At 44.2% G+C, this 19,121-nt stretch overlaps 2 protein-coding genes across 2 annotated transcripts in view; one reads left to right on the plus strand and one right to left on the minus strand.

Annotated features, from left to right (window-relative positions):
- LOC135413767 (uncharacterized) lies at window positions 1-501 on the minus strand. The gene has a single exon (XM_064653907.1). It carries the CDS (start codon window positions 499-501, stop codon window positions 1-3), a length of 501 nt encoding a protein of 166 aa, XP_064509977.1.
- LOC135413229 (storkhead-box protein 1-like) overlaps window positions 221-19,121 on the plus strand; it is a 32,505-nt gene continuing 13,604 nt past the window's right edge. Inside the window, exon 1 of the mRNA XM_064652622.1 lies at window positions 221-860. Coding sequence (XP_064508692.1) covers window positions 500-860 — 361 coding nt within the window. The 5' untranslated portion in view covers window positions 221-499. The remainder of the gene's footprint in view (window positions 861-19,121) is intronic.

Raw genomic sequence — 19,121 nt, forward strand, 5'->3', positions numbered from 1 at the left:
TTATGTGACTTGCTGGGATAATCTGGATGTGGCTGAGGGATGCCCCTGTGTTTCACTCGGGGAAGGGAACGGGGAGGGTCTCCCAAAGGCGGGGAGGAGTGGGGTGGTGGTGCCAGGAAGCCTGCACCGCGGCCGGGACACGCAGCGGGATAGTTTCGCTTCTGGGGATGGTGCTCCCGTGCTGGGACAGGGAGGCGTGCGGCGGGGGGCGGGGGGCTGCGAGGCGTGCGGGCCTCCCGGCCGGCAGACTGCGGTCGCTGCCTGCTCGGGACCGGCGGCCGCGGGATCCCGTCCCCGCCTCGCCCGCGGCAGGACCGCGCCGCGCCGGGGGTGTGCCGGGGGCGGAGCGGGCCAGGACGGGCCCGCGGGGGCGGAGCGCGGACAGCCGGCCGCGGGAGGCAGCGCGGTCGCGGGAGGCATGTCCATGTCCGTGTCCGTGCCCGTGTCCGTGCCCGTGTCCGTGCCCGTGTCCGTGCCCGGCGGCGGGCGGTGAGCGGCCATGCCGCGCAGGGCGGAGCGGTGCCTGCAGATCGCCCCGCACTCCCTGGCCATCGTCCTGGACCCCGCGGCCGGGGGGCGTCCGGGGGTCGGCGGCGGGGCCGGGGCAGGTGCGGGGCCGGCGGCGGAGCTGGGCCGCCACCGCATCGGCTACGAGATCTTCGCGGACTTCAAGCGGGAGAACATGCAGCACTTCTGGGACCGGCGGGCCACGGCGGCGGTGGCCGAGACCTTTTTCCTGGGCTGGATCGACGAGCAGGTGCTGCTGGTGCAGGGCAAGGAGGAGCACCTGGAGGTGCTGCGGCAGGGCTGGGCGCGCCGCTCCCTCAAGCCCCCCAGCGGCTTCCACATCAAGTGCCTGGGTAGGTGCCGCCGGGCCGGGCGAGCAGCCCCAGAGCTCCCGCCGCAGGTGCCCGGCGGGCTCAGGGAGCGGGGGGCAGAAAGACGGGCCCTCCCGGCCGCGGGTTTTAGCCCCCAAAAGTGGGTGTGCACGAAAGGGGTGAACCGGGACGGGAGCAGTGGCATTACAGGGATGCGCTGCGGGTGAGTGAGGTTCTCCAGGAGAGCTGCGGGCCACGGCTTTATGGTCGGTAGGTGCGTCCCCCCATTTCCTTCAGCGGGGGAGGTTAAAAATACAAAGTGGAAGTGGAATATACTCCCCGCAGGGTGAAATGCCCGCCAGTCTCTTCCTGCGGGCCGGCCTCCGCCCGCGGCGTGCTCCCGGGTCTGCTTGGCTCGGGACTTTAGAAGCTCGTTTTAGTACTTCTAGGTTTGCTAAAACAGTATTTCACTTTATATTCGGATCTGCTTGCTACATCAAACTTGGGTCACAGTGTTGCTGTGAAGGTGTCTTACATAGCGAGAAGCGGTAGTAGGAAGTGAGTAACGTAAATCTCTTTGTGGTGCAAGGCAGGTGGCTTTTGGGAACTGTAAACGGCCAGTCTGTTGTGCCGTGGTGGGCTGAAGGTTCAAGTTACAGTGTGATTCCCCAAGGGAATCCCACCAGTGTGCAGTGTGGCCTAGGATGAAACCCACCTCATCCTGAATTTTCTTAAAGAAACAAATAATCCTAACATGGAGAGCAAAAATGTTTGCAGCACTTATTTTGATATGACCTCCCCCCCCCCCCCAAAAAAAAACTAAGAAAAAAGCTGTGGCTGTTTGCTTTGTATATTGGGGAGTTGTGAAGAGCAACAGAGCTGAAGTTTTCCTTAGGAGTTAGGTAACTAGCAACCTACACAGCTTGAAACGCAGCTTCTCTTATGGGGGGAAGGCAAATTGTGAGGATTTGTTTTACTGGTGTGAAGGCCTGCTGCAGTGGTGATGGGGAGACAAACTGTCTTTTCCTTATGTACGACTTATATCATCTGTGTCCTATTCAGCAGGCACTGGGTCACAGAGCTAGAGATGCTCTCTCTGCGCTGGGAGTTTCAGACCCTTGAAACAGGATGCTTCCATGCATTTCTTTTTTTTTAAAAAATTAGCTGAGTAAGGTTCCTGCAAAGAATGGAACATGGATATTCAGGGTTTCCCAGTTTCCTGTTTTTAATCTTGGTTTTGAATGTTTTTAGCTGCCTCTGTCCTTCTGGAAGAAGTAGTGCAGACTCTTATCACTTCTGTTTATTGGCAATCTTGTCTCTTGTGGAGTAGTCAGATGCTTGTCTGTCACTTGTCTGTTTTCCCATCGGATTACTTGAATATTACCATTTTTTGTGTGCTGAGAGGGAAGCTTAAGACAAGCTGCCCTTTTAAAAATGAGCTGATGCACCTTTTTTCCCTCATTATAGCTAAATTTCTTCTGAACATCAAATGACAAAACAGTGTTGGAGAACAGGTGGTTCATCCTATTTTGTGATAGAAAAGTTTTGTGTACTCCACCACTATTTAGAGGAGGATGAAAAGCTGGGCAGTGGTAAGTACTTGCTGCTCAGCCCAGCTCATGGGGGCTTTTTGCTTGCATTTGGATAGAGCATGAAGAGCTTTGGAATTGACTCCATGACCTCACAGAGTGTAAGGATCAGTGTTTGATTTTTGGGGTCTTCTTGAACCTTGCCCATTGGATGACATTCCTCAGCTTGCTGCCCAGGAGCGCTGTGGAAAGGTGTGCTCCAACTCTGATGTTACTAAAGCCAGACAAGGAATGTAAACAGGTCTTTGTGGCCCATTTTAAAATACTGAAACAAAACTTTTGCTAGAGTTCATGTTAATAAGTAAGCTCACTGGTGTGTAAATAATATGCATTCCTTGGGGGGTTATCTTTGCTGCAAATTTACAAAAGACTGAAGCCAAAGGTTTTCATTTGACTTTAAAAAATAGCAAATGTCCTTCAGTATTTGATTAAAGGCTATGAAAGAAGAGCAGGGACCTGCTGGAGTCTTGCCTGTTGTGTAGTGCTGCATTAAATATGATGGGAAGAACTGTTTGATTTTTATTTTTTTTTCACTCCCAAACTGATAATTCAGGTCTTGTATCTAAGTAGGTTCAACTTGCACTTACTGTAAAGTTAGGTGGTTAAAGAATTGTCTAAGCAATGGGCTTGGCCTGTGGGCATGAGCATCTGCTTACATGTGTGTAATTGTATTTTCAACTAATTAGGTGCCTAATGTGTAAATGGCTGTGACTTATTTGGGAGCGCTCTCACACTTCGGTGTCTACTTTGTTGCATTAAGGCAGCAAATAACATACAGACAAAAAAAGTTCCCATGCTTTTCAGTTTTAAAAAGAAAACTGATCGATGTCTTAGGCAGAGAGGAAAACCTGCCTGTTGGGAGGTGCAGAATAGTAATATTTTACTCCTGTTAATAAATAACTGATGGAGTCAAGGGGGAAAAGTGGCACAATATTTCTGATGAAGGTGAAGCTGCTGTTTTCTGTTGCTCTGGTCCTGCCAGTAGTCCCCATGCTGTGGTATAGCATGGCTGGGCATAGCAGTGGGGGGTGCATGAGGGGCTCACCCAGGGAGTCTTTTTATACACCCCAGGGCCATTGGGATCCCCGGACAATGCTGTGTTAGGCCATTGGGTTGGTTCTTGCCTTATCTCTTGGGTGGCTGGCCACTTGCAGAAAGGTGGGGGCGGTTTTCTGCCTCACCTGCCCAGCTGGGATGGGGTAGCTGGAGGACCAGCTGCCTACCTCAAAGTGGTGTAGGGGGAGCATCCCAGCCTCCTGCTGCTGCCTGGCACAGGGAAAGTGACAGAAAGGCCTCGTGCTCTAAGCTGCATGACCTCCATACACAGGTACCAGAGAGCCTTGGACGATGCTTCCCTTCACCTGTATTGTTAGCTGCTAATGTGACCCAGAAATCATGACTGCAATCTGACTTTCAAACCTCTGCTGCTGTTGCTGATGTTTCTTGTTCATTGCGGTCCAGAGCCTTGGCTGGTCTGATGAGTAATGTGTTGTGATGGCTGCAGAGATAATAACTGGAGGAAAAAGTAATTTGTGAGGAAGAGGGAATTCTACACCTGTAGTATGAACAGCATGTTTTCTGCTGCTGGGATTGTAAAATGTAAACCAGGAGACTCATTGCTGAATAGTCTCTCCACATTTAAGTCACCTTTGGCTTGATAATGAAAAATTCATGAAAGTGTAATCTGTAGTTAACAGGGACTGGACAGTCCTAGTATGCTCAGTGCAGGTTACCTGAACCACAAAGTAAATGGATTAAAATCCACATGAGATTCTAATGTCTGAAGATTTGACTTTTGAATTATAAAATTAGACTTTACAATGAAATACAGCATAAATATGAAGCACATGAGAAACTTGCATATAGCACTGATAACTTAGGGCTGAAGGATACAGAGAATGAAGTGTTTCATGTGTAACTTTCAAACTTACTCCTCTGGTAGTTTCCTTAAACTAAGTGGTTACGCCATAAAACCTTGGTCAGCATTGAGTTTCGCAGTGATCAGAGTTATTTGGATATTAAGAAATTGGTGAATATATCTAGGTTTTTAAGTTGGCTGAAGGGAAACTTTGGGAAACCAGTCTTTGAATAAACAAAATCCCCAAACCATCACTTGCCTAATATGCTGATTTAGGGGGTCATGGAAACCTTATGCAAACCTATAGGTCCCGTGATGAAATTCATTGTCTTCGGAAGCTTTCTTGTAACTTGCAAGGCTTTTGCAACTTAAGTCTTTAATGAGCATTAGTATTTTAATAAGATTTCTTTCTTTGACACACCTTCCATTTGCACTCACTAATATTTGTCATCCCGGAAGCTGATTTCCCCTCCCCCCCCCCACTTTCAGCTCTTCTGTGCAAGGTATAGCAGGATGTTCCACCTTGTTTTCATGTCTTCATTGCCTTTTGTGTTCCCAGCTGAAACTTCCTTCTGTACCTCTTGCACTTGATTCCTGTGCCATGGACAATGGGCATCTTTGAGAGGTTTTCATGTGCTTCGCAGAAAGGCCGTGCCCTTTTGTAAAGATTGCTTGAAAAGAAGTGACCAAACTTTATAATAACCCTTTGGTCACGCTCAGAGCAATTTCCCCAATTAGAAGCTGATGTTCAAATGAAGTTCTCAAGAAATGTATGTGCAATAATTAAACTAACTAGCAGGAGTTATAATTCAGTGAAGTCGTCAGGGCTGGGCTGTTGTGCATTGTTCCTGCTTGGCCAGGCGTAGGGGGGGAAACTTTTTTTGCCGCACTGGGAGCTGGAGCTAAGTGCTCCCTTTCTTTTCTCTCCCTGCCACATTTTCTCTTGCCACCAAAAAAAATTAAATTAACACCCCACCAGTTTAGGATTGGCAATTTTCACAATAAGTTTTTCAGTCATTAGTGGATGATTATGGTGAAGTGTAGAGTGTTGGACATTAAACGTTATTCATTTATAGCCAGTCATAAAACTTGAATTGTCTTTTTTTCCTCCCAATTATCTCCTTTATATAATGGAAATTTCTTTTCAGTAGGGGAGCATTAAGTTTCATAGTAATAAAACCTCCGATGACTTTACCACACACTCAGCTATACCTTTTGTATGCCTAGTGGTATTACCATGGGAACCTCAGTGGATTTAAACTACAATTTTTTTTTCCTTCTCTCCCACTCCAACTTAGAGCCAGTTAAAGATTCACTAAGCACTTTTTATATCTGTGAGGTGGTTATTGCAGCCTGGGGGGGAAAAAAAAGTAAACTTAAGCTTATGGCCAGGCTGAGGTGCTTATGAATTTACTCCCAAATTTGTGTAAAGAACTTTGCTGCTCACAAGTGTTGGGTTGGGCCTTTAATGTATTTTGGGGACTGGGAGACACACAAAAGAGCTAAATGAGATTGGACTGCATATAAAGCGCCTGATTTCTCAGTATGTGGTTTGTGCTTGTGTTTGTGAGAGTGAAGTCTTGGAGTCAGAATTGCTTTCTGCTCTTTAAAGACAACTGTGGATGGCCTGCAAAACTAGTGCTGGTTGTCTAAAATGTATTGTTAAAATTAAAAAGAAAAAATACAAAAAAAGAAAAGATACAGCTTATTAAATTTAATTTTTTCACTCAAAGCAACTTCTCTTGAACAACCGAAGTCAAATACACAGATCCATGCTATTCATTGTGCAACTCAAGGGAAGGATTTATATGATTAATGGCCAACTAGTACTGTCTTCCCACCTCCTTCCCCTCCACAAAGGGCACCATTGTATAGGAAAACATCTTTTTGGTGGCAAATAAGTCATCCAGACTTGCAAGTTAAGTGCATGCTCTGTGTAAAAAGCAATGCTGAAAGGGCACCATGGTGGCTGAGAGCAGCCCTCGGCCATGGGGCTTTAATGAAGCAAAAGGTCTCTCCCTTTCTCCATCTATTTTTTTTGTGCATGAGGGTCTGATCTTTAATTAAATATTCCTCATTCCCCTCCTCAAAGGGCCCTTGTCTTTGCCAGGGAGCAGCACAGTGAGTGTGCACTGAATGAAGCCCTTGTCAGGTGTTATTCCCAGTGCTTAAATGGCTCCGGGGCTGCCAGCATCATGTGCCACTGGACCACTCACTAAATCATCTTTCCATCTGTCCTGCTCTTCTTTTTTACATAATCGTTTTTGATTTTAAAAAGACTGAGGTGGATGAAGTGTGCAGGGGCTGTCTTGCCTACTCCTCTTCACCATTTTGTGGCATGAAAACTCAGTTGTGTTTCCCCTTTTGTCCTGTCTTTGTAATTTGCTAATAAGAAGCAAGTTACTTAATATTTTACTTATCAAACTGTCATGATTTTTGTTGACTAGGTTCAGACCTTCTGTGTGCGTTGCCACAGTTTAAAATTTCGCTCGAAATGGGTTTTGATTAATAGATTGGCTTGGGTTGGAAGGGACCTTAAACAATCTCGTTCCAAACCCCATGCCATGGGCAGGGAATCTTCCACTAGACCAGGTTGCTCAGAGCTCCATCCAGCCTGGTCTTAAACACTTCCAGGGATGAGGCATCTACAGCTTCTCTTGTTAACTTGTTCCAGCGCCTCAGCAACCTCACAGTAAAGAATTCTGTCCTAGTACCTACTCTAAACCTACTTTCAGTTTAAGGCCGTTCCCCCTTGTCCTATCACTACATGCCCTTGTGAAAAGTCTCTTTCCAGCTCTCTTGCAGGCCTCCTTTAGGTACTGAAGGGGGCTAGGTCTCCCCATAGCCTTCTCAGCCTGTCTCCATGGGAGAGGTGCTCCAGTCCCGATTGTGGAGAATCAAAAAATATGCTGAGTTGGAAGGGACACACAAGGATTGTTGAGTCCAGCTGTTAGCCCTGCACAGGACCATCCACAAGAGTCACAGCATGTGCCTGAGAGCATTGTCCTGATGCTTCTTGAACTCTGTCAGGCTTGCTGCTGTGACCACTTCCCTGGGGAGCCTGTTCTAGTGCCCAACCACCCTCTGGGTGAAGAAGCTCCTTCTAATATCCTACTTAAACCTCCCCTGACACAACTTCAGGCCATTCCCTTGGGTGTCACTGGTCACTACAGAGAAGAGATCAGTGCCTGCCCCTCCTTCCCCTCATGAGGAAGTTGTAGACTGTGATGAGGTCTCCCCTCAGTCTTCTCTTCTCCAGGCTGAACAGACCAAGTGACCTCAGCTGCTCCTGATATGGCTTCCACTCCCTTCACCATCTTTGTTACTCTTCTTTGGACACTCTCTAATAGCTTAAATATCTTTCTTATATTGTGGTGCCCAAAACTGCACACAATAGTCAAGGTTAGGCTGCCCCAGTGCAGAGCAGAGCGGGACAATCCCCTCCCTCGACCGGCTGGTGATGATTTGCCTGATGCCCCCCTGGACACAGTTGGCCCTCCTGGCTGCCAGGGCACTGCTGACTTACATTCAACCTGCCATCGACCAGGACCCCCAGGTCCCTTTTCTGTGGCACTGCTTTCCAGCATCTCATTCCCCAGTCTGTACAAACATCCAGGGTTGCCCCATCCCAGGTGCAGAATCCAGCACTTCCCTTGTTGAACTTCATATGGTTGGTGATTGCCCAGTCTTCTAATTGGTCAAGATCTCTTCTGCGGGGCCTCCCTGCCTTTGAGGAAGTCAGCAGCTTCTCCCAGTTTTGTATCATCTGCAAACTTGTTTAGTATCCCTTCCAGTCCTGCGTCCAAGTCATTTATGAAGATGTTGAGGAGCACAGGGCCCAAGATGGAGCCCTGTGGAACCCCACTAGTGACAGGTCACCAGTCTGATGTTACCCCATTCGCTATTACCCTCCGTGCTCAACCCATGAGCCAATTGCTCACCCACCTCATGATGTGTTTATCCAGCTGTGTGCTGGACATTTTGTCCAGAAGGATCCTGTGAGAGACAGTATTGAAAGCTTTACTGAAATTCAAAAGGATTACATCAACTGGCTTCCCTTGATCAACTGGGTGGGTTACCTAGTAAAAAGGTTTGACAAGCAGGACTTTATTCTCATGCAGGCATGCTGGCTGTGACCAATGACTATGTTGTCTTTCAGGTGTTTTTCAATACTTCCCAGAATAATCTTCTTCATGACTTTATAGGCATTGAAGTAAGACTGACAGGCCTGTAGTTTCCTGGGTCCCCCTTCTTGACCTTCTTGAAAATCAGGACAACATTCATCAGCTTCCAGTCAGCTGGGACGTTTTCAGGTTCCCAAGACCACTCAAAAATCATTGAGAGAGGTTTTGCAATGCACGTTTAGTGCAGAGAGGCTCTAGGAAAGGTCAGCTGTGTATGAAAGCACTGCTGTCCCTGAGCTTGAGTGGCAGGTTTTTGTTTCAGCTGTTTTGTAAAGGTGCTCTCTCCCAGCTCTTCTAGTGCTGTTTCCTCAGGCCATTATTTTGGATGGTAAGCCTGTCCTTCTCTCTGCAGGCCAGGAGAATCACAGCTTGTCCCCCAGCAGGGCAGGCCAAAGCGTTACCACATTCTTGTCTGCTTTTGAGACTGCCTTTTAGAGAGAGTAGCAGAAAAGGTGCAACCCAGGTGGATTTTGTGTTCTCTAAAACTCTTGGCATCCAAAGCTGTCTTCTGAGCAACATTACTCCTTTCCTTGGCTTTGGCCAACATGTGATAGTCAGACTTCTTTTTTCTTAGTAGTCAAGAAGAGACTGAAGTGTTCAGAGGAAATAAAAAGTGCAACCAGATGGTGGTTTCCCCTGCAGAAATTGTGGCTGTGAAATGTGAAGATGGAAGGAACTTCCTAATAGTTTTTTGCAGTAACAGAAATTTAACAGAGTTCTGAAAATTCAAGCTCTCTCTGTACTTTGTTTCTTAATTTTAAATACAAAAGCATAAATGTTTTGATTATTTTCTAATGATGTTGACTGCTGGGAATGTTATTGCAATCTCCAGTTTCCAGTATTGAAAGTGCTCCCTGGGTGGGCCAGATCTGGAAAGGTCTTTAAGGATATTACATTCTTTAAATAAAATCTCTTCACCTAATATGTAAACATGCTTTCTTCTGAGATCTTCAGAGATTGCTGTACTTGATCTCTCCATTTCTGACCTGGGATTTCACCTGAGAAATGTCTGAATGTAAAGAATGTACAGACACTTATATTTTGATCAAACAAAGTGCTTTCCTGTTGACATTTGAGCAGGACTTCACAGCTCCTTTTTTAATCAGGCTTCTGTTCTGAGCCACAGTAGCAATTGAGGACACATTCAAATGTTGATAACTATCCAGGGAATCTGAACAGTGGTTCTTCTAGTTGCTTTTTTTTTTCCATAACAGAAAGACAATGGTGTAATATTGCCATCAGCACTTATTAAGCCTATTTTTGGTTTTCTTATGAAAGAAAGTTCCTATACTGTGCGCTGAATTAATGCACAGAGTAATGACTTCTGTAGTGTGTTTTCTGGAACTGGATATACTTCTAATCCATGCAATACGAGACTTTGATGATGTTCTTCCGCAGGGGGACAGGACGGGGCACCAAAACAGCACAAGTTGGAGTAAAATACAGCAGCCTTTTAGCTTAACCTTGAATTCCACTATCAGATAATTAACAAAGGGATATGCAGGTGTATCAAAGATTGCTCTTTTAGAAATGCAAACCAGTTCACTTAAACTCTAGGAAACAACTCCAAACTTGATTCTTTACAAAATCTGTATACTGTGACTGTGGAAAATGTTTCAATCTGAAGAGCATGGTTTGGGTACCTTCCAGAAGCTTTAGTTTTAAAGCAATTTTTGCTAACTAGTACTTCAGGGGGTACATATGCTACCTCATGCATGCCTTTGGAGGAGCACAAGAATGCTGAAGGGCCCATTGCTGGCCCTGGTATGGGGAATCCCACTGAAAGAGCAGGATGGGCCTCTTGGATGATGACCCAGTGGCTTTCACAATAACATGGCCTAAATTGCAGTGGGCAGCAGGACTGGGCTGACTATGAGGCATGCTGATTCCTCCTTCTGGTGCCAGCAGAAGGGGAGTAAAGGTGTGTTTTGGGGGAGGGGAAGGTGTGGCGCTGGACTGTGGCTGAGCAAGTGTCTTAGTCCCTGCATTGGTAGCAAGGTAGTTGCCTTGCTGTGTCCATCCTCACCAGTAACTGCAGCTCCAGCAACTCCTGCTTGTCTGCTGCCTTGAAGTTGCTCTTGCTGCATGTTCAGAGGCTCTTGGGAAGGAGTGAAACTGCGAGGATTGTATTTTCACTGGAACTGTAAAACTTGTGATGTATTATTAGCATTAGAAGAAGCTTGGTGCTGCCAGTGTGTTTGAGATTTGGTAACAGAGTCTTAGGTATTATTGAGGAGCTATAAAACAAGTATTTCTTTTTTAAAAATGAGAACTTTTTTTGTTTTTTAAAAAGAAGTTTCATAAGTCTAGTGAAACTTTTAGATAAAGAAGAAAGACAAATTAATATTCACTCTTTCAGACTGTAGTTATATTTTCCATTTTGGTCATAATATCCATGGATATCTTATTATATCCAAAGAATATGGAAAAAATAGAGAGGTTTCTGGATGCAGCAACCTTTCTCCAGGTCGTTGGGAGGAAGACTTAATTGCCTAATAAATATATCATGTCTACTTACCTTATCTTAATAATATCCTTGGATCCATGAGCTTACAGAGTCCTGCTACTGTGCCAATAGCAATGCATACAGTTCATTATTTATGTCCCTTCACAAAGAGATCAAACTGACATGAATGGGATTTATCATTGCCTGTTAATTTATTGTTTGAATTCTAGGGGGATAACTGAAGTCCTGTAAGCTCCATGTGATGGTGCAGTGAACTATATGTTTGGTGGGGGCTTTTTGTACTTTTGGGATGGGGTTTAGTTTTTTTTGGGGGGTGGGGTTTTTTTTTATGCTTTTCTTTTAGGGGGGTTGTTTTAGTAAAAGGATTCATGGTGTGGTTTTTGGGTGACAATAGTCCTCAGCCTGCCCTTGAGCCTTCCAGCCACTCTTCAGCCTGTGTGGAAGTGGACTGTGCCCTTGACTCCCACTCCAGCAGACTGGCATTAAATGTTTGCTCTCTTGCTTGTGTACATTGCAGGGCTAGTGCCCAAACAAGTTCTCTTTTCACTGACAGATGAAATAACAATAGCTGGCATTAAGAGAAAGCTGAGAGTTTTCGCTGGGTTCCCCTGAAGGGCCTCCTTTGTACAGGGAAACCTGTACACCTTGCTAAATCTGAGGGTGCTGTTGAGATGCTCTGGCTTCTGAAGCCAGAAGTAGGTCAGCACCTGTATGAAGATTTCTGTCCACTTCTTGTGGGAGCCTCCTGGTAAAGCTTTGCAAATGGTCCCTGTCCAGTGGGGCAGTCCAGGCTGATGTGGGGAATCTTGAAGGCCCAAATAAGAGCGTGAAACATCCACAGCACTGGGAAGGAGACCAGAGGAAGGAGGTCCTGGTGGACTGTCCCATACTCGGTGTTCACATTTAAGCCTATTTAAGTCAAAGGAGGAGCAAGTTGTGGACAGCTGGATGATCCTGAACAGATCTTTACAGGTGTTTGATGTCACATCAGTGGCTCTGGTCCGGCTGTGGGAAGTCAGCAACTCGCCTGGACTGTAGGAGTGTCCTAATTAGTCTCATGTTCACAGGCTGGTTTAACCAGTTGAAAACCAGGATTTTAAGGTCTATTTTAAAGCAGTATGTAACATAGTAGACATTATTAGCAGATGGGGTTATTAAAAATAAAGGGGAGGGGGATTTTCCTTCTAGTTTAATAATAGAAAAGAGAATTTGAAGTGGGGACATTCACCCACTGTATCTGAAGTGAGGAGGGAAAAAGCTTTGAGGATACTAAACTTTACTACTGTCATTTCTCATTTGTCTCAATTATCCTATTGGATAAAGAGAACTATCTTATTGGTGTTACTGATTGAAAAATCCTATGCAGCTAGAGAGAAAATTGATAGTTTTGTGAGAAGCTGCAGAGAAGGACAATCACAAATGGGTAAGCAGTGTGTAAAAACAGGGAGAAGAAAAAGAATAGCTTCAACTCTCTGCAATCTTAGATGCTCTAGAAAAAAAGTTTATTTTTCTAACAGATATCTTCACACCAGATGTCAGCTTTGTAGAGAATCCTCCTTTACGAATGTGAACATCTGGAAAGGGTGGGAGATTAAAAAAGAAGGGTGGGAGATTAAAAAACCCAGCCAGCTGGGTTTTTAGTGATGTGAACAGATAGTCTTGGATGTAGTGCTTCATGTGGTAGGGAAGCAAGTCTGCTCTGTTTTTATCAAAAGTGGAGATTTTAATGGGACTTAATGCATTTTCTTAGAGGGTGTAGCTACATACTGTCATGTCCATCTTTCAGCAACTTGGGAGGTGTCTGCAAAGTGGGGATGGAAGAATATAGGGCTCATAGGACTGTGAAGCTTTGCAGTGTTTCTCAAAGAAATCTTGCTTAAGCATTCCATGGTAGATGCTTAGGTTGATTTTCAGTTGAGTTCCTTTGTATAGATACTTGTGCGAGGGTGTATATAATGTTTAAAGTGCTGTTTAAGCAGAGGTTTTCCATTACTTTGAGTGGTCTTTATTCAACAAGGCACATATACCCACATGTGCTTACAGCAAGTTAAGTCTGAGTCTGGTGGGAGGACTCACATTTTTGAATATAGGCATGTTGTATGTTCTTGTATTTGCTCGACTGTTTTTAGGAGATTTGCCAGAGGAATCTCTTCCTGTTTAATTCCAGGGTGGGTCAACTGTGTCTAAGCTGGGAGCCCTTTGAGAATTAAGCTTGCAAAATCAGGAGTAGTATTATTTATTTTTATTTTGATGTGTACAGTAGTCTGAGAAATAAACAGCAGAAGATTTCACCCAGGTTTTGTAGTTGCCTTCAGGAAAAGTATGAAGAGGAAGTATTAATTAATACTTTGTCAATAGAGATGAAGTCACAAAAAGTAGGCAACTTGAGCTACAATTATTCTGATTTCTTTCCTTGGGTAGGAATTAGTGGCTATCATCTTGCCATTTTTTATTTATGGTAGTAGCTTGTAGCCTTTAGTTTCTAGATTTCTTATTAATTCAAGGTCTTTTGTTTTGTTTCCAAGGTATTTTTTGATCGTTAGTTTGTCTTTGCTAGAGGTGTACAGCTAGAGCTTCTCGGTGAAACTGATGCCAAATAGCTGTTGGAAGGTCTGTAGGGACTTGCTTCTTGGCTGCCTTTCAAGTGCAGTATGGCTGTAAAATGTTTTAGTGTCAGAATCACTATATCTATCATTGTTATGCTTTTCTCTGTCAATAACTAGTCTCATTCAGTGACATTTTTGATCTTAAAAGGGGAAAGCAGATTCATCTGTGTGCCAACACATGAGTCTTTTCAATTTTTCTGCTCAGATAATTGTTGGGCTTCAGGTTTCAGACTTAAATTAATCCCAGTGCTGTCTTCCCAGTCTCTTCAATGTTTGTGTTGAGAGAAAGGCCAAACATATCCTGTCTTTTGGGAGCCACTAGACACCAATCATCTGGTGAGATGGAAGAAAACTGAGCTACAGACTTCAGTGTTGATTTTTGTGATGAGTGACTGGGGTAAAAAAGGAAATAATTTTGACAGAACTTTTCCCACTAGTTAGGACAACGTTTAACAACTGGAACATGCTAGTTCCATTTTTCCCTTCTTTTCATGCTGGGAACACTTTTGCTTGGTGGCTTGTGCACCTATTTCTAATTCCTGAGGATTTTCCATTGCTTTGAATCATTTACACTGCCTCCTGTCCTGGTGAGTAACAATCGACTAGTGTGATGATCCTCAGCTTTCTTTAGTTTGCGGATTGCTGTGTTTCCAGTGGAAATACAGCAAATATAAGTGGTGCTTTTCACTTTTATCTTTCTGTAGACCATTTGGAAAGGAGTTCACAGATCACTTGGGGACCTGCAGACCCCAAGTTAAAAGGCCCTGACCTCGCCAACCCCGACATTTGACTCCTGAATGTGCAGGTACCTGCACAGCTGAAGCTCGTGCTCCCCTACCAGTGTGCTGCAGACTTATCAAACCTTCCCTTCAAATAGTTCAGAATTTGTCATCTCTGACAGCTACTCCAAACCTCAGTGCTTGCTCTGCAACTTTTTCCTTTCTCCTCTTTGCTTCAAGGACACCTGTGGTGGTAACTTTTGGAGCAGCAGGGATGGCTGACCCTTCGAGGACTGCAGGCTGGAAAGCTTGATCCAAACATTTCTCCTTGTCTTGTGTTTGAAAGCACAAGCCTTTTGGGGCAGAGAACTTGGTGGCTCTGTCAGAGTGATGTGCTGGGCACTGTAGTGCAGAGCCAGGGCTGAAGTCCATATGTGCTCTCTCAGTGCAAAACTTTAAATAATTATAGACTCATGTGAGGTTGCTTGTGAATGAGAGGTAATCTGTAAATAGGCAACCAGGCAAAGAATTCTTGCTCAAAGCCTGCCTGGATTTGCTTTACCTGTTTTCTCACCGCTTGGGCTGTAGTAATTACTTCTTGTGGCAGCCCTCAGCCTGCTTCATGAATGAGTTGCATACGTAAGTCTTTTGAAAGCTTTAGTAGAACTATGGTGAGTTTGTAATAACATACTGAGATATGTGTTTGGCTTGAATCTAGAGCCATAAACATGTAATACTTCACAAATGGCTATCCTTACTTTATTTGCTCTGGTTGTTAACTAAGAAAATGAAAGCGGGGCTCATTGGGTCAGTAGGCACAAGAGGAAACATGTCATACTGTCCCAGTCTGTGGTCTTGCACGCTTAGTGTATGCCACATAAGCACTAACTGTGGCTGCACAGAAGGGAACTGGAGCCTGTAATGGTTTATATGGTGTTTCTTTCAATAAACTTCAAAATAGTGATTCTTGTGTGACATTACCTATAAGTTTTATTACTGTCTATGACTTCTTGCAGGCTTTTCTTTCCTAATCTTCTACTTCTACTGAAGCATGTTTGTCAGTATGGTCCTTTTCAGGTTTGTCAGTAGATTTTCTTCTCTGTGTGGCAGTGCCCAGAAGTACTGGGGAAGCAGGGGTGTAAAGATAAGTGGTATCTTTCTTTTCCCTTCCTGAAACCATAGGTCTCAGTGCTTCTGCAAGATGACTAAAGTTTCTTTCAGTAGTGGGCTCCTTGATTTTTCCTGCTTGTGCTTCATCTGAACATAAATGTATCTGAGCTAGTTTTGAACTAGCCAGCTCAGGTGTGGTTTGCATTCTTCAACTCCAGCAATAATTATGTTTTTCAGCTGTGTCTAACTCCCCTTGCCACTCAGGCAGCCTGTGATGAGCCGCTGCAGTAGGTATCTTCAATCCCTAGATTAAAGTTAGCTCAGGTTTATCTAGACTACACTGCAGTGCTGGGATACTGTAACCCTCCTTTACAAACTGAGCTGTTGCAGTGAATTCCTCAGAGCTTTTTGCTTCCTGCCTTTTGAGTTTCTTTTTCTATGAACTGAGAAAATGGCTTTTACCTTTATCCCTGACTGACCTGTTCTCAACGCTATCTCTCTGCTTAAAAGCTTGTGCCAGCATGTAAGCTCTTGTCATCTTCTCCACCAGTGGCTTTGTGCCAGGATCACACCAGCCTGATAGAGTGCCCATAACAGCTTGTCCCTTCTCAGCCTACCCACCCTGCTGCTTGTAGCATCGTCGTTCTTCTGTTGGCTCTGCTCTAACTGCTTCTACAATATCTGCCTTTTTCAGAGACATCTTCCCTCTCCTGATGGCTCTAGAAATTTTGTTGGCTGCATTTAATGCTAGCTGGGGCTGAGCCTTCAAAGCTGCCTTCAAAGCATATCTTGAAATGGATATGGTGCTGTTTTGCTTTGGAGTCAGGCTATGTGTTTTGTGAAGGGCATATTTTTGATTCTTAGAAACATGAGATGGTTAAGGCAAGGCATGATGTCAAACAGCATGGGCTTGAGAAACCAACCACTGGGATCTACTAGGGTAGATATGGAAAGTGCTTGAGTCAATCTGTACCATTATTGTCCCTAACTTGCCTTTTTTCTCTCTGCTTTTACTTCATTGAGGAAGGCACATGTCCATTTTCACGTTTGACTGCAGGACTATAGTCCCTCCCTATTCTTAACAGGAACTGAACTTCCCTCTGTATCTGCACTGGCACAGTGGTTTGAGCTTGTGTGGGTCAGAACTAAGAAGGTCTCATAGCTTTTGCTGTCCCTTTTGCTTTGGCACAGGAGCCCACAGTGGGCCATCTCAAAGGAAAGAACCTAACCTGGAATGAGGAGAGAGGAAAAGAGAGTTCAGGATAAATTACTGTGGACCTATCTTCTCTTCACTATAGTCTGCAAACAAATATACATGGGATCATAAGGTAATTTGTGTAGGAAGGGACTTCCAGAGGTCTCTGCTCTGACCTCCTGCTTACAGCCATGACACCAGTCTAGGTTGTTCCCATCATCTAACCTGTAACACCCTGTTGAAGACAGCAGCTCTGGTGGATCTCATGGATGATTTCCACAATTCCTGCATGTTTTGCTCTGAACAGGTCCTTTTGGAATTTTGGCTCCTGCATAGCAGGTTCCCCTGGTCGTCCAGCCTCCAGTTGCTCTGTGTAATGGGAGACCTGGGAGCACCCAGCGCCGTCTGGCTGTCTCTTCCACCCACGCTGTTTGGACACTGGCTTTTTGAGGCAGATGAGATACCTTTTTGGATGCTCAGCTATGAACAAGATTAGGCAGTTGGTGCCTTTGGTTGCAATGTGTTTGTTCTTTAAAAAAAAAAAAAGTATAACTCCCCCCCAAAATGTTGGCCTGCCTCAGATGTATTTCTGTGTTTTGACAGATCCTTAAGGTGATTGACAGAGCCATAGTTGCCAGCAGGTTTTTATAGGAGCTTTTCTTATCACGCTGCTTGTCTTGGGAAAGACTTTTATTTTTCCACTAACCACTTAAGCTATGGTTTAAATTTTTTTTTAAACCCCCAGCAATAGCTGCTTTAGGTAATCCTGATAGACCCTTCTAAATGGCCAGTAAGCCTGCCCTTTCTTTAATTTTAAATACTGAGAAATTAGGTTGTAATGACTTGCTGAATGTAAGTTATGGAAAGCAAATACACAAAGTGCTCTTTCTTCCTCTCATAATCTCATTTTCCCACTTCTTTTCTGAATTCCCTGTCTGCTGTTGACCTGCTCCTTATGCAACCACAATCTTTCTACTCAGCTCTTTAAAATCATGTTTTTAGTCTGGGTTTAGACTCTCAAACTGCTCTTAGAGAACATTTCCTTCTTACCTCCTTCCTTTTAGCTCTTTGGCAGAAAGCACTTAATGGATGTTACAGGCCTTGAAGTTGGTCTCAGAATAGAGGGGAGGAGACACTGACCATTCACACTTTATTTTCAGTGTCTCTGCAGTCTGATGGATACCTTCTGGGCTATATAATATGTGGTTCATTGGCTTACAGAGAATTCATCTTCTGAATAAATGATAAGAAGGAAAGAAAGAAAGAATGATGTATTTTTGCTTAGTAATATCAGGAAAAACACAGAAAACATACAAAGTTTGTGGGCACCTTGGCCCATCTGCTACAATTTCTAATTCAACAGATCTGTTAATCTTTTCCTGATGGAGGGTAAGATTGGTCATGTTCAGCGTGCCTGGTCAGCAGATTTGGGTATCTGCACCACAGTGGATCTGGGAAGGGACTCGCTAGAGGAAGGCAAGTAGATGGATGACCCTTGTGCTTTTATGAGCTGTTACCTAAAACCTGGTGGGTTACTGGAGTAGGCAGGCTTGGTAACTATAGAGCTTCCTATCCCATCTTACATAAAAGATCCAACTTTTATTTCCATCGGTGGAAATTTTCCAGAGGCAGTAGGAGTTAGATGGTGTTTCTAGTGAAATGAAAAATAGAGATGCCTCAAGCTAAGAGGAATACAGGAGAAAAAGAATATATGAAACATAGACTTTGTGCTTTGTCTTATTCTTTCTTCTAATATCCATTTCCTTTCTTTTTACCCAAAAAGAGGTATTTTGCTGTTGAATTATTAACAGATCAGCTTCTGAGGGTCCAGCCAGGAAATACTTTCTCAGTCTCCAGAAATGAGAGGGCTCTTTCATAAACAATTTGCAGTTTTCAGCATGGTTGTGAAGATAACATGAATGATGACAGTTTGGTAAAACTGTTTTGTAAGTGCTGGAACCAAACTCACCCTGGACTCAGTAAAGAGGGTAGGTCACACTTTTTACTGTTATTCCAGGATAACTATGAAGGCTGCTGGTAAATTTGAATATTCATGTTATGCAGTTGCTAGCAAGGGTAAATACATTTTTTCTATTATCTTCTGGACAAACTGTAGCTTTTTTTGTAGTGTTGTAAGCAGCTGTTTTCAGTGAATTGTAGAAGGTACAGTGGAATAAAATCAAGCAATTGTCTGCTAATGTGTTCCAGTTATTCTGTTTTACTTCTAAACAGTTGAGAAGTTTATGTGTGTAAGCGAAGTTTGCTGCCAGCTGAGCCAGATTATATACCTTTTCTGATGGTGTAATTCAAACAAAATATGCTGCCCAAAGCATCACTAGAAATATGATAGAGTGGCATTTGCAAGCCCAGGCAAATATATACGAGATTTTCTACATTTCTAAATGTAGAATCCAGAGCTGCCTGTCTGACTAATACATTGGTAATGGCATGCCTGACTTTATTAGCTAGGAGTCTCTTCTTTTGCTTTATTAGATAGGAGTCTACTGGCTTTATTAGATCACTTTTTTTGATTGTTTTGGGGGTTTTTGTTTGTTTGGGGGTTTTTGTTTGGTGT

The sequence above is a fragment of the Pseudopipra pipra genome, chromosome 4 (genome assembly GCF_036250125.1).
Source record: "Pseudopipra pipra isolate bDixPip1 chromosome 4, bDixPip1.hap1, whole genome shotgun sequence".
In the NCBI taxonomy this organism is placed as follows: domain Eukaryota; kingdom Metazoa; phylum Chordata; class Aves; order Passeriformes; family Pipridae; genus Pseudopipra; species Pseudopipra pipra.

Excerpts from the sequence above, each read along its gene's own strand:
- LOC135413767 (XM_064653907.1), bottom strand. The coding sequence starts at position 501 with ATGGCCGCTCACCGCCCGCCGCCGGGCACGGACACGGGCACGGACACG.